This window comes from Hypoxylon fragiforme (assembly GCF_022984875.1).
Source record: "Hypoxylon fragiforme strain CBS 206.31 chromosome Unknown GGS25scaffold_3, whole genome shotgun sequence".
Lineage (NCBI taxonomy): Eukaryota > Fungi > Ascomycota > Sordariomycetes > Xylariales > Hypoxylaceae > Hypoxylon > Hypoxylon fragiforme.
In genome coordinates this window covers 531,388-545,914 of record NW_026054758.1, presented here as the reverse complement: position 1 = coordinate 545,914, position 14,527 = coordinate 531,388, and the positions used below count along the sequence as shown (strand labels likewise).

The 14,527-nt window shown below is 42.0% G+C and overlaps 6 protein-coding genes across 6 annotated transcripts; 3 read left to right on the top strand and 3 right to left on the bottom strand.

Annotated features, from left to right (window-relative positions):
- Positions 1 to 57: 57 nt before the first annotated feature.
- On the bottom strand, positions 58 to 1,409 carry GGS25DRAFT_519064 (P-loop containing nucleoside triphosphate hydrolase protein; the record flags this gene model as incomplete). Its single annotated transcript, XM_049263637.1, has 6 exons — positions 58 to 279; positions 340 to 667; positions 737 to 820; positions 924 to 972; positions 1,034 to 1,237; positions 1,304 to 1,409. 6 exons carry the CDS (start codon positions 1,407 to 1,409, stop codon positions 58 to 60), a joined length of 993 nt encoding a protein of 330 aa, XP_049118537.1.
- Positions 1,410 to 1,505: 96 nt separating this feature from the next.
- On the bottom strand, positions 1,506 to 1,972 carry GGS25DRAFT_163404 (uncharacterized protein). Its single transcript, XM_049256514.1, has 2 exons — positions 1,685 to 1,972; positions 1,506 to 1,618 (listed from the first exon to the last, which is right to left on the bottom strand). Exons 1-2 carry the CDS (start codon positions 1,850 to 1,852, stop codon positions 1,544 to 1,546), a joined length of 243 nt encoding a protein of 80 aa, XP_049118536.1. The 5' UTR covers positions 1,853 to 1,972; the 3' UTR covers positions 1,506 to 1,543.
- A 200-nt stretch (positions 1,973 to 2,172) lies between these two features.
- GGS25DRAFT_479751 (uncharacterized protein) lies at positions 2,173 to 3,093 on the bottom strand. Its single transcript, XM_049260041.1, has 2 exons — positions 2,977 to 3,093; positions 2,173 to 2,917 (listed from the first exon to the last, which is right to left on the bottom strand). The coding sequence occupies exons 1-2, from the start codon at positions 3,082 to 3,084 to the stop codon at positions 2,795 to 2,797; spliced, it is 231 nt and encodes a 76-aa protein (XP_049118535.1). The 5' UTR covers positions 3,085 to 3,093; the 3' UTR covers positions 2,173 to 2,794.
- Positions 3,094 to 4,185: 1,092 nt separating this feature from the next.
- On the top strand, positions 4,186 to 5,131 carry GGS25DRAFT_479747 (uncharacterized protein). Its single transcript, XM_049260040.1, has 2 exons — positions 4,186 to 4,652; positions 4,699 to 5,131. Exons 1-2 carry the CDS (start codon positions 4,444 to 4,446, stop codon positions 4,994 to 4,996), a joined length of 507 nt encoding a protein of 168 aa, XP_049118534.1. The 5' UTR covers positions 4,186 to 4,443; the 3' UTR covers positions 4,997 to 5,131.
- A 6-nt stretch (positions 5,132 to 5,137) lies between these two features.
- GGS25DRAFT_163198 (uncharacterized protein) lies at positions 5,138 to 5,965 on the top strand. The gene has a single exon (XM_049256511.1). The coding sequence runs from the start codon at positions 5,378 to 5,380 to the stop codon at positions 5,693 to 5,695; it is 318 nt and encodes a 105-aa protein (XP_049118533.1). The 5' UTR covers positions 5,138 to 5,377; the 3' UTR covers positions 5,696 to 5,965.
- Positions 5,966 to 7,774: 1,809 nt separating this feature from the next.
- On the top strand, positions 7,775 to 11,479 carry GGS25DRAFT_479740 (glycoside hydrolase family 55 protein). The gene has a single exon (XM_049260039.1). The coding sequence runs from the start codon at positions 8,035 to 8,037 to the stop codon at positions 10,789 to 10,791; it is 2,757 nt and encodes a 918-aa protein (XP_049118532.1). The 5' UTR covers positions 7,775 to 8,034; the 3' UTR covers positions 10,792 to 11,479.
- The last annotated feature ends 3,048 nt before the right edge of the window (positions 11,480 to 14,527 follow it).

Sequence of the window (14,527 nt, the reverse complement as noted above, 5' to 3'; positions counted from 1 at the left end):
TTACAGCGGGACAGATGAGTGATGATGATTACTACCAGCACATCTACTAGGGATCAATCACCCGGACCACCCGCCATGTTGACTATCCCATAAGCCTTTAAACACAGAACCGTTTTCACTCGCGAGTTTCTCAGGCACCCCAACCTCAACAATCCTGCCACCATCCATAACAATTACCAAATCCCAACCAAGCACCATCTCAAGCCTGTGCACCGCAGCGAGCACCGCGCAGTCTCCGAGCTGGTCATCAACGATGGCCTGGAACTTTGCCGCGGCTTCCTAATCAATATTTGCCGTCGGCTCGTCAAGGAGCAGAACCGTACTCCTGCGCAGAAGCACCCGTGTGGGGCAGAACAGCTGCTGCTGGCCTCTCAACAGCTTCAGATCGCTCAAGTCGACGCTCAAGCCGCCAAGCTCTTCCACCAGGCTCCATATCTCCAATTTCCTCAGTATGCGCACGAGAGTCTCATCGCTGGCTGAGCTGGCGTCTGGGACGAGGTTTTGGCGCACGGTGCCAGGCAGCGCTACGGGGTCTTGGGGGAGCGTGGCTATTTTCACCCTAGCAAGCTCGCAGGAAACGTTCGCGATGTTGATGTTGTCTACTTTGATCGAGCCGGATTTTATTTCTAGGAGGCCGAGAATCGCGAGAATGAGGGATGATTTCCCGCTGCGATAAAGGTAAAGGACAGAATCCAAGGTTGAAGATTTTTTTTTCGGGTGATTGCATATAGCTTACCAGCCGGTACGGCCACAGATGCCAACACGTTGTCCTTTTTGCACCTTTAACGATATATTATGAAGGACCACGTTCTTTCCGTTCCTAGATACTGTTAGTTGTAGAATATAAGGATCCGAACTTGTTACTAACTCATAAGCCGCGGAAAGGCTTTCAATCTGGATGTGCCCTCGGAGGGCCATAGTACCCTGGGTTCTGGCTCATTCCGTCCTCTGACCAAAAGCGTAACCACAACTCTGCATCGCATATAAGTCAGCCAGGAAATATCCACTATGGAAGTAGATTAGGTATACATACGGGGAGCTCTGCCTAGGCTAATGTAGATGACCGCAAGGCCTAACCAACACACTGCCATAATTGGGCTCACAGACTGGAAGTAGAACTTGTACAAACTGATATCACCGGCTTGTCGCTCCAAGTCACGCTTTTCTAATTTTTCAGGAGCAGCTTGAACGGCAGGTGGAACGTATCCTTCCTCTACAAGGTCGATGTTCTCGTTATCTGAGCTTATCTCCCAAGTAAGGCATCGGAGGTCCTATTCTCGCAATGGAAAAGCAGATGGCTCACCACAGCGAGCAATACGGCCGTCTTTATCAAGAATGACGATCTGGTCTGCGCCAGCAAGGTCGTGGGCTAAACTAGAACCGTCAGAAGCACTACTTCCTACTGACATCGGCAATAAGGTACCTAGATAGGTACTTTTTAGCTTACCATAGTGTGCTACTAGAATAACGGTAATTCCTAGCTTCCTAAGTAAACCGTTCATACCTAGTATATTGTCGAATACTGTACGCGACGTGACATTATCTAGGGCGCTGAATACGTTATCAAGCAACAAGATAGGTTTGCGGGAATATACGGCTCTTGCCAATGCCTAAGAAGCTCTTAGGTTAGTCGCTATCCGGTAATAGGGGTATGATCAGGAATGAAGGGCATGACAGATCATACTACTCGCTGTTTCTGACCACCGCTCAGCGCAATTCCACCGCTTCCAACTAAATTCATATCTGCATGGGGCAGCTTTTCCAAATCCATTGCTGCAGGAAGTGCTGTTCGGACTTTAGGGGTGAATGGCAGAGCCCATACAATGAGCTTAGCAGGAATACTAGGTATCATGAATTGAATTCTGGACGAAAAGTGGCGCGTGTTTAGGTTCTCAAAGCGTTTGACACATGCATGTATATCGCGTGTTTAGCACGGGAAAGAACGAACAGTATTTGGAAGGGTCGGGTAGTTACTTGCTGTGCCTAAATCTTAGCGCTAAGCCCCCCTATATTACAAGGAGTACAGTGCCAACATTACAGTACATCTAGTAAGATGCACGGACCATTTGGTTTTGGCGGGGTTGGCCTAACTATTACCCCCCTACCCCTTTTTATTACTAATGAGCGGTAGCCGAACGAGAAGGTTTTTTATGATTTATGACAACAGCTTCACCGGTACGTATTTGTAGTCTGTTCATACGAAGGATTTAAAGAGACTCTCCAAACAAGTTGGACTCGAAAGATTAGATTGGAATCTAAAGAATGAGAAAATGAGATACAGTATAACAATTCTTGTTATACTCGTCCTTCTTCATTATCCTTCAAGATGAATGGCGGTAACACCCTGCTACACATTATGCGCGTCTTTAACTTTAGAAGCTAGGCCAACACTTACACCGCCGAACGGCCATGCTCTATCATATATTCGTCGAGACGCTCCTGTACCTATCGTTAGCAGTTTTCTTTACCCAAAGCCAGGTTTATCAAGGTAGGTAAGGTCTTGCCCTCTTCACGCATTTTCTTGGGATTTGATATCCATTGATTCCCTCCGGATTTGTCGTCGGATATTCCAGCCTCATGTCCATAGCACAGATTATATGCTGTCGAAGGTAGTCGAAACAGTGCCTCATATGATGAATGTCCGCATCCCTTTGTCCCTTGCCCGCATCGCCAGGTGGGTGGGATACAGCGGTGGAGTTATGCACAGTAGCCTCGTATGCCGTGTGGATTAGTTCCTGTGTAGGCACCGGATCAGACGAAGAAAGAAGTAGGCTCAAGGGGTGTATGGTTATGCTTACCAAGCAGTGGTATTGATGAGTCCAAGCCGTCTCTTCAAGTCCCTTACCTGGAAAGCTTCATTGTTTAATGAAGAAGGTCCAAGAAGATTGCTATGCTGTTCATCCAGGTCTATGGCGTGGTAAGCCGTCTTGTGCGAGTAAACAAGCAATGGAGGATCAATCTTAACAATTTGGACAGGTGAAAAACATGCTGAGGAATGTTCATATTCGAGTTTTGAACCACGGCTGGGTAGTTAGGTGCACCTAATAGCAAAAATAGAAATGGTATGGGCCCACGCCCAGGCATTCCCACCCCAACAGAGCACATGCAGTGTACCAGCTACCTACTTGCTGAAGTACCCCGTATCACATATGTAGAACTTGTGCCTTGGTTTATCCGTGGTTGTCATCACCCCTGAAATGGAACGATCCAGGAATACAACACACCGTTAGTGAGATCCCCCATACACCAGGTGCGCAAGTCCGAGTTATGGGCTAACAGTTCGCTTATCACATTATAATGTCATAGCCGAGATCCTCAGCAATGAGATAGACTAGTAAACTATACTTAGTTAACTAGGTTATGCCTCATAGGATTACCAGGTCCAATAGTTCAGTTTTGGGAGGGTTAGGCTTAGGATTTTGAGCAAGTAGACCATGTTATCAGAGAACTTGTAGAAAGATGTCATATTCTATCTATCTATGTAGGAAGGTATTGTATAGCTCTGGCCTGCCCAGGGGATCGACTTAAGGGAAAGTTGGCAACTCGTGTGCCACACTTGTCTTAGTTATCGGCCTGACGACCGGAGCAGCATGCTTCTCAGCTGCCTCTAGAATAGCTACTGGATCACGACATTGGTGCTATCATCAATTAGACCTCGGATATCAATAATAGGGGGTAATTCAGTCACGCAAACGCACTACTGTGCTGAAGTCTGGATATATTGCTTGAAGACGCCCTCAGTGTCTCCCTCATCGTGAGATGGTGAGTCGGACTGATAGACCTTTTGGTAAGGTCTAGTTCGGAGAAAGGAGAACATAGCGTAGGTAAGTTTTTCAGTGGCGGTTTTGACGAAGAACAAAGAAAAACTTACATGGAGTAAAACGATGGTAAAGTGCAACGTCCTGTCAATGAACATCATCTTAGTTGGAGCGAAGATTCTTGTGAAGTAGTCCTTCAGCTGTGATGCAACATAGGTACGAAAAAAGGGGTCTAGAAGGTACTAGGTACCTACCCAGGCACCTAAAGTAATGTATCCCAACCTAGCAATTTTGGTCACCAAAATGCCACCCTGATAGGCTGACAGCTGGACTCCTATAAGCCAATTAGTGCTCTTTACAGGGGTATAAAGGAGCCGCCAACCAACGTATCCGTATAATGTATGTATCTTGCGTGATTCTTCAAAAAGGATCCATGATAAGACCGCAGCTGATCCGCACATGGTTCGGCCCTAGAGCAGTGCCCCTATACATCATGACTGGTGCTGGCCCTGCAAGGATGGCATCCGGGAGCCGCCTAGATTGTATTTTTGCGTAACATCTCGCGATAAGAGTAGGTAGGTAAGGATGAGGACGGGATCAGATGCAGTAGGTTATAATTTGTGTCTGTCTCAACACCCGTCTGAGATACCTTACACTTGCTTGTTTCTTCTAAGATATTGGAATCATGTTCTCCGTGTTACTTGTTTTACTCACGATCTTAGGAGTACCTGCTTCCAGAGCCACGGGGCCATCAACTCTACAATCCCGTGATGAAGATGTCAATGGGACCTACATACCCACCAAAGCCCCCTACGCCAACATTTTCGCGCAACTCTTATATGAGGAGAATGACGCCTTACGTACTTTCTTAAACACTCGCCAAAACACAACAGAGTAGTATCCCAATCCAACTCTGAAGTGCTATGACTAATCTGCATAGTGTTGGAATCTTCACGAAAATATGGTCCCTCGGTACACTTCCACCAAACAAGACCGACGCAGTAGCATATCTCGATGGCGAAACGCTGCCAAGACCCGTTCCTACTGGCCTCGCAGCGCTGAAGCGGAAAATGATGTTGACGCGGCTAAGACGCGCTCATACTGGCCACGTGAGGTCACTGAGACCGAGAATTAAGGGGTCTCATGGCTTGTTGTACGAGCTATCGAAAGATGGGCATTTTGCTGGGTTTGAAGCAGTCGGGACTTGGTGGTCTATTTTGCGGTGCATGTCTTACTAGTACCTAGTAGCTACCTAGTCTTTGAAGACCTAGGTGAAATGTAATGCTTGTGGGGGTGGGTAGAAATATAAATGTAGTAGAAGAAAACTGAGTAGATTAACTCACCTCGTCTATTGACCTACTCACGACCCTAGGTATATTGGGTGATCACTTGAAGCTATCTGAAGTGTTAACGCCCGGACAATGCGTACTGGGGTATGCCTAGGTACATTAGCAATTCGGTCATAAGGGTTACCTATAAGAGCAAGCCTATGCTCCTACATTCCCCGTCGAAGTTGATTTCCTAACCCCTTTTCGTAACTGCATGATTCAGCCGTCTTCAGGGCTAGTAATAATACCTAAAGTTGTGTGGTGCTTCTTCTCCTAAATATACGCTACAAGATGATACCAGTTCTAATTGGCGCTACCCGGAGCTTGGGTGAGCCCTGTGCTGAAGTATCTGCATCGTGGGCTGCGCAAGCCACTGCAATCTTCACTCGCGACCACAGAGCTCAAGTACCAGCGCAACTTGCATTCGACTGTCTTATATCGGTGCCTGTTGATGTCGAGGGCAATCTAAAAGAGATCGAAGAACTTCGGCATTTCCTGCAATTTCAGTCCACACTAAGCTACCTGAAGGACGGTCGATACCGCAATACTCAAGTTGGAAAACACAACGAGCCGTTGGACATACTGTTGCAGGTGCCTCGGGCACCATAGGCTCTACTAGAGCCATATGGCCCATATGGCCATATGTTGGCACTCCGCCATTGTAGTTAGGAATAAAGCAAGCTTTCTTCCTTTCCTCTTCTTCCTGGTTGCAGCAATAGCTGCAACAGAGATCTATCACGAATGCTATTTTCAGATGTCAAGGTTTCCAATAGCACAGACTTCTAGACCGTGCAGGCGTCATTTATAGGTATGCAAGTAGCCGTCTAACCTGCCTAGGTACACATAGATGGTAGTCGGCTGGCTGTAGACTTACTAATGTATCGTTTAAGATGAAGTGAGCAGCAAATAGCCGATAGTTAATGAGAATTGATCTGGCGTTTGCATGAGCATCCTCGGGCCGGGCCGTTATACACAGCAAACCCGTTTGTCGAAACCGGCACCGGCACACGGCATCCACGCCTTGGTGCATGTGTATTTCAATAAAGCAAATGTTATGCGGCTTGTTGTTCCAACCGCGAGCGGCCCACTCCACGCCACTGCAAGATCACCTTCAATGTTGTACTGCATTGGCGTATCATGTACATCGAAGATGATTTCTTTGGGCGTATTACCTATATGTAGACTGGGAGCTGTCTGGTATGAGATGGATTCTGAAGTCGGGTACTTCGTTCTGTAAACACTAGGAGGCGAAACATCACCAATTTCAAGTGAAGTCAAGGAGTGAACATCTCATGGTTCGTATGGAGTTACCATTGTCGCACAGGCAGTGGCCAATCATTTACACTACAAGCTCAATCAAAGTTAGAACTGGCTTTTCAAAACATGCGACATGTAGTTCAGTAAGTTAGTTAGGTAGGTAGGTACAAGAACTGTTGCGTGTGAAAAAGAGGGGGGGGGGAAGAAAGGAAAAAGAAAAAGTTTTTGCCGGCTGAGGAATCGAACCCCAGGACTCACTCAGTGGCGGGGTTGGAGAGGTGATTTCAATAATTCAATAATTCAATTCTTCAAGTTACCACTATGCGAGTCATACCAATCCGGCTGAAAGTTCTACTGCTTTTGTGGTTTATATACTTACCTGGGCACCTTATGTATGGCTCGGGCGTAATCTCGGCTATGGTTGCGTGGTGATACGGGTGGTTGGTTGCTGGGGGAGGCATGATGCTATTCGTCAACAACTGCAGACTGTCACCGTGAACGCCACACGGCCTGTGAGTTCCCGACGTGGGGAAAAAAGGGACAGTCCTGTAAGGTGATGAGTAGGTATCCTGAGTAACGCGGGCTTGTGTATCGCAACTGAAATACGGTGTCACTAATCGCTAGAAGATATTATAGGCATAGATACTCATGAGAACCTGTCGATATCAACGCACTATGGATATGTTGCAGTATAACTGTAACCAAGAAGAAGGAAGATGGAAGGAAGAAAGCTTGCTTTATTCCTAACTACAATGGCGGAGTGCCAATATATGGCCATAAGGGCCATATGGCTCTAGTGGAGCCTAAAGGTGCCTGAGGCACCTGCAACAGGATACCTAGTATTTGCTTTGGCGTGTAAGTCTTTGGCGTCATGAGCTAACGAGGTTGGCACCATAGCCGTCAGGACGACGAATACAAGAGTATGTGTGACTTTCATTTTTGGACATGTATCTGCAAGGTGTCACAATGAAAGTCTTCATACCGACTCAACATAGTTTCCGAAGTCCTTAAATCGACGACCGATGGAAGTATTATATAGAATCGAGTCATAACTGTTCACTTAATAGATCATACTCAAACATAAGATTTTACAATCTGTAAAGGGTAAAGATTGGATTGAAGGAGCCATGAGCATGGTTAGGAATATTGGCCTGAACGTCATTGGTGTTTTTCAAGTGGAAAGAGGCATGATAGAAGCTATGAACCTTGGATATGAAGAGTAAGCTATGATTTCCATGAATAAACATTTAAATAGGTCTCGATACCTAGACAATAACAACATTGCAACTTCTTTCCATAAATATCAATTACCATGTAGTATCTACCTGCCTAGTGGGCACCTCCCTACGTAGTAGAATGCAGGAACAACGAATGAGCAACTAGGATGACGCACGGCACCGGAGCCCGGATTTCGGCCGCCATTGCCCGACGAACGAGACCGGTTACAGTAGGATTGGCAACTCCACCCCCGACCGCTTCACACCTTTACCCTAGACCAAGAAGGCGCAGCGGAAGACCTAGACCTAGGATTAACTTGACTGACTCACTCTCAAACCATTCATCTTTTGTCTTTCCTCTATCTATTATTCATTATCTACCATATTCATCATCTCCATCATCTCCATCATCATCTTCACCCATAACAAAATTAAGTAAAAACAAGAATAATAACATCCCCAACCCAATCAATCATGAGAGTTCCCCTCCACCCCTCCACCATGTCTTCCGAGCCCCCCACCACCAATACCCTCGCAGACCGCATGAAGCAATACGAGCTCGCCTCCGAGACCACCCTCCCCACCACCTCTCCTCTCATCCTGCGGCTCGACGGCCACAACTTCTCGCGCTTCACCGCGCACCCGCACTTCTCGCGGCCCTTCGACCAGCGGATCCACGACGCCATGGTGTCGACGTGCACGGACCTACTCCTAACCTTCTTCCCGCGCGCCAGCGTCGCGTACACGCAGTCCGACGAGATCACCGTCGTCTTCCCGGAGGGCGGCGTGCAGCTGTTCAACGACCGCGTGCAGAAGCTGTCCTCGCTGGCCGCGAGCTACTGCACGGTGCGGTTCAACGCGCACCTCGCCGCGGCGCTGGTGCGGGGTAGCGGACTGGGCTTCGGGCCGGGCGGGGACGACGCGATTTTCGGGACGGCGCACTTCGACGCGCGGTTCTTCGCCGTGCCGAGCGTCGAGGAGGCGCTGAACTGTCTGCTGTGGCGGTGTCGCGGCGATGCCATTAGGAATAGCATCAGTGCGTTTGCGCGGACGATGTTCAGCGCGGCCGAGATGCACGGCAGGACGAGCGCTGAGCTGGTATCCATGATGCGGCGGGAACGGAACATCATTTACGAGGAGCGCGTGCCGAGGTGGGCTCTTGAGGGATCCATCATCAAACGAGAGCTGTACCAGCACGAGGGCAGGAACCCTCAGACGGGACAGCTGATGACGACGACGAGGACCCGTACGAGGATCGAGGACAGAGGGGTCAAGGAGTTTTCTACGGAAAATCTGAGGATAGTCACAACGAGATTCTGGAATGACCTCGATTTCCCCGAACCTCCTAGACTCCCTAGACCTGCTATCCCAGGGCCTGCAGTTTCTAGAGAACTTTCTAGGGAAATTCATATTCCTAGGGAGATGCCTAGGGAAACCTCTGGGGAAATGTCTAGGGAAATTCCTACACATGTCCATAGGCATGTTGATAACAGCTCTATTTTTACAGCAAATACTACAATCTTCGGCCCCAACGTTTACGTGTTCGACCCGAGTATGCCGGCGTCTGAGATTCAAGGTAGAGCAACGGCTATATTCAAAGAGATGGAGGCTAATGAGTTTGGCAAAGAACGCTACGCGATTCTCTTTAAGCCTGGTACCTACAATGTATTATTCGACGTAGGCTTCTACACGCAAGTGGCGGGACTGGGCCAAACCCCGGACGATGTGCTCATCGAAGGTGGCGTCAATGTACCGGCTTACTGGATGCCTAACCGAAATGCCACATGTAATTTCTGGCGAGCATACGAGAACTTCTCGGTCAATGCCTCGGACGCTACCAACAAGACCACAACCATAGCAGTCTCGCAGGCAGCGCCATTACGGCGCATGCACGTGCGGAGTGAGGGAGGCCTTTGGCTATTTCAGGTGGACCCAAGCACGGGCGCCGGAGGATGGGCGTCTGGAGGATTCATGGCAGACTCGGTTGTGGATAACCAGGTGCTTCCAGGCTCGCAGCAGCAATGGCTGTCGCGAAATAACCGATATGGAAGCTGGGCCAATGCCGTGTGGAATATGGTATTCGTCGGCGACTCCAGCCCGCCTAGCCAAGACAACTTCCCAGCATCCGCCTACACTACCATAGACCAGACACCTATTATCCGTGAGAAGCCTTACCTTCGAATCACCGGCCAGGGTCAATATGAGGTTTTTGTACCTGCATTGCAAACTAACACCCGCGGGCCGAGCTGGGTTGATGGCTCCTCAACGCCGGGGAAAGCCATCCCCATTGAGCAATTTCACATTGCCCACCCATCAACAGCAAACGCAGCCAGTATAAACTCGGCTTTAGATTCTGGAAAGCATATTATTCTTACGCCGGGCGTTTACAAACTAGACAATACATTGCGTGTTTCTCGGCCTGATACTATAGTTCTTGGTCTCGGGTTACCGTCACTTATACCGGTTAATGGCCAACCAGTGCTGTCTGTTGGCGACGTAGACGGTGTTACACTTGCGGGTCTCATAATCGATGCGAGCGAGATCAACTCGCCGACACTTGTCGAAGTAGGGCCTCCGAATAGCTCAGCAGACCATGCGTCAAATCCAACGTTTCTCTATGACCTGACGGTGCGGACTGCTGGCCATACTAAAAACGACGTGGGTATCACCATCAACAGTCGCAACGTGATCGGGGACCAACTGTGGTTATGGCGCGCAGATCATGGCGACGGCGCAACCTGGGAAACCAATCCAACTAGGAACGGCGTGGTAGTCAACGGTGATAATGTGACAATATACGGCTTGTTCAACGAGCACCACAAGGAATACCAGACGCTCTGGAACGGGAATGGCGGCCGCTTGTACTTCTACCAGTCCGAAATCCCGTATGACCCGCCGAACCAGGAGTCATGGATGAGTAGGGGCAAGAACGGGATAGCCAACGGGTACGCCTCGTACAAGGTAGCCGACACCGTGACAACACACGAGGCGTGGGGGCTAGGTATATATTCGTATTTCCGGGACTCTCCCTCAAAGCTGGAGAATGCTATCGAAGTCCCCGAGGTCGAGGGTGTCAGACTGCACCATCTGACGAACGTATGGCTTACGGGCATGTCGGGTAGTGAGATTACGCACATTGTGAATGGTCTCGGTGACCGTGTGTATGCAAACAAGCCCGAGTCTGCGATGCGCCAGACTATGAAAGAGTTTTCAGGCGGCCGCCGCGCATAATTCATTTTGATAATGCTGTAGGTTTTCTCCATCCAATACCCACCGTGTGCCCATCCAGAGGCACAACCTGACAGAAATTATGGGGAACCGAGTACTCCTCCATATGGGGTGCTATAGTTGAATTCTGGAACCACGGCCTTAAGGAGTTCAATATTGGTGCAGTACGGGACGAGACGGGACGAGACGACTTGTAATTGCTGTGTTGGACAGAGATGTTGGAAGGGTCGGGGATATTTCAACCCATATACAATCTAGTGGGGTTGTGCACGAGAAAGCAACGCTTGTTCCTTGGGACTCTATTTCGAGGGAATGAGGGCACGGATCATATGACATGGTATTGTTAACTCCGATGCGGTAACGGTCAAATAAGAACTGTTGCTGACATTTGACTCCAGGCTCGAACCGTGCCCGTAGATGTATGTGCCCTAAAATGTGGGCAGACGATCCCCGCAGCCCCGGAGTTACCCATGAGGTTTCCCATCCAATGTCAGACTGGAGTGGGCTGGTGGGATGTTGCATTACTGCATGCACGTCTCCGCGCTAGGACGGACCCTAGAGGCTCAACTCTGTACGTGTACAAGAACGGATTTGTTTCGGGCAATGTGTGTCTACTGCGCCAGAGAAGGGGTTTTCTTTTCTCCCTGTTTACTTAGCCTAACCTAAATAAACACGTGAAATTTAGTCTTTGTCCATGTGTAATACGAGCTTCGAGGTGCTTTCGAGTTTAATCTTCGTCTTAACTCGAGGTTTTTTATTTAACGTCACATATCTTATTATCGATCTTATTGGAACAGATAAGGTGGTTCCGTGATCACGGTAGGTTATAAATAAAAGGTTAAAATTAAAAATATAATTAAAGTTATTAAATAAGATAGAAAAAATTAAAAATCCTTTCCTAATTAAAATAAGCTATAAAAATAAGCACGGATTATATAGGTCACGTAATTATTCCTTATAATTCCTATATTAGTTATTTTTTCTTTTTTTATATTTATTATTTTTATTTATTACTTTATTCTTATTTTTATCTTAATATATTAACTTTTTTTAACTTATCCTTATAATTATAATGTAAGGTAATTAATATTAATAAATGTTTTTAATGTTTTATTAGCCTTTATTTTAATTATAACATTAATTAAATTATCCTTTCCTTGGATTTATTAAATTTCCGCGATTTCCCGACATTTGTATAATTAGCGGAATAATATAATATTAATTATTAACCTTTTTTTTTTAATAATACTTAATTTAATTAAATATTTATATAAAAAAAAAATTAATATAAACCATAACTAAAACCGTTAATAAAATGCTTTATTAGTTTAAAATTATTATAAAAGTTTCGTTAAAAGTAATTCTTATATTAATATTATAAATTATCGCATATATCTTATTAACGAAAACACTTTTAATAATTTTTCGACATTTTATTAAACTTTAATATATTAAATTACCTTTTACCTTAAAAAATTCGTCGTTTATCGCGTCGTTATTATTTATTAATTCGTTTTTAAAAGTAATTATATAACTTATTTACGAGCTTAAATCTTTATTATTTATAAAGGATTTATTTATAAATAAAAACAATTTGGCATTTAAAAGGTTAAAGGAAACGTATTAAAATCCTTTATTTAAATTCTTAAGTTATTATTAAAGTTTATTATTTAATTAAATAATCTCGTCTTTTTTAAGCTCTTTATATTATGCTATTTTAAATATATTATAAGTTACTTCCGGTTAATATATAATAACGATATAAACGTTATAAGTTTTTTATTAAATATATTATTAAGTAATATCGTTAATAAATTCTTTAATAAAAATAATTTTCTTTCCTTATTTTTTTTAACGCAAATATAATAATCCGTTTATATTTTTAAATAAAATATAATTATTAAAAATTAAAAATTCTTTATTAGTAAAATAAGTTTTAAGTTTAATTAAAAGTTTGGCTTTTTTTAATTTTTTATTTTTAAGGTGGTTAAATTATTTATTAAAGATATTAAAAGTGTTATTAATTTATATATTAATTAAATTAAAACGTTTATTTAATTTTATAATAAATAAATAAAAGTTATAAGTTAAAGTTTTTATATTAAATTATTTTCGATAATACTTAAAATAAGTAGTTTATTAATATATTTCAACTTTAATAATTTTATAAACCGATTTAAAAATTATTATAATAATATCTTTTAAATATTTTAAAATAAGTTTAATAAGTAATTATATTAAAAACTTACGATTAAAAGGCGTGTTAAATTATATATATATTTGCGTAACGTTACATAATTAAATAATTATACCTTTTTATAATAATGTAAAAGTAAAAGCCGTAATAACTTATTAACTCGCTCGTTAAATTATTAATAATTAAATTAATATTACTCGTTTTCCTATATTATTATATCTTTAAATAATAAATCTTAATTTCTTATATAAGTTATTTATTACTTTACCTTTAATTTCTTAAATAATTCGTAAATTAAATATTTAAATGTTATTATATTTAATATAATTATATTTTTTAAATAAAAATACGCTTTATTTAATTAAGCCTTTAATTTTTTAAGCATTAAAGGTTTTAAATAATTATTTTAACGTAATAATCTTACTTTTATTATAAAATTATATTAATAATTATTTATTAATAACTTTTTTTTAAGTTATATTAATAATATTCTTTTTTAACTTATTTTTATTACCGCAAAAACGTCCTTATTTTTTTTTAAATACGTATAACTTTAAATCTCGTTTTAATACTTACTTTAAAACGTATTCGTTTAAATTATTTTCATTTTTTAATTCACTTTTAAATTTAAATTTAATCGAAATATATATAATTTTATCGCAATAATAAAGCTTTATAATAATTATCTTAAATTTAACGAATTTATCGTTAATTTAAATAATATATATTTCGTTATTTTATATTATTAATGGTGGTTATATAATAAGGGTACGTATTAACGCGGTACGTACATGGCTGAAGGAGGTACCCATGTAACTTAAATTATATAAAAAGTTAAATCCTTTCCTTATTCTTAAATTTAAACCTCCTTTCTTAAACATTAATATTACATTAATCTCACCCTTATTATTCTTACTTTACTTGTTATTTAATTTATTATACGTATATACCTATTAACAATTAACTTATAAAGTCCCTTTTAACCTTTATTTTCTTAAAACACTTAAACTTTTAATTATAAAAAAAAATTAAAAATATTTAATATATTTAAACCGTTTCGTATATTAAACGCCTCGTTTACTTATTATTATATTTTTAATTTTTAAACTTTTATTATAATTTTCTTAATAATAATAACTCGTTAATATAACGATAACATAAGTAATAAACTTTTAATTAATCGTAAATATACCTTAAAAATAAATAATATTAAAACTAAATTATTAAATTTTATTATATCGTTAATAACTTTTATAACTATTTATAAAATATAAGATAATTTTATATAATGCTTTTTTATATCTTTGAAAATAACTTTATAAACATATTTTAACAATCCATAATATCATTTTAATTTACCAATAAAATTATATACCTTCACAAAAACTTCTTTTATTAAAATAATAAAAGCTTTTACATTTATTTTAAACTTATTTACCGTAAAATTCGTACCTATATTAAATATTAAATTATTAAATAATCTTAAATAAATATCGATTTAAATTATTCTTAAAATATCTTAAGCTTATTTTATAAATATAT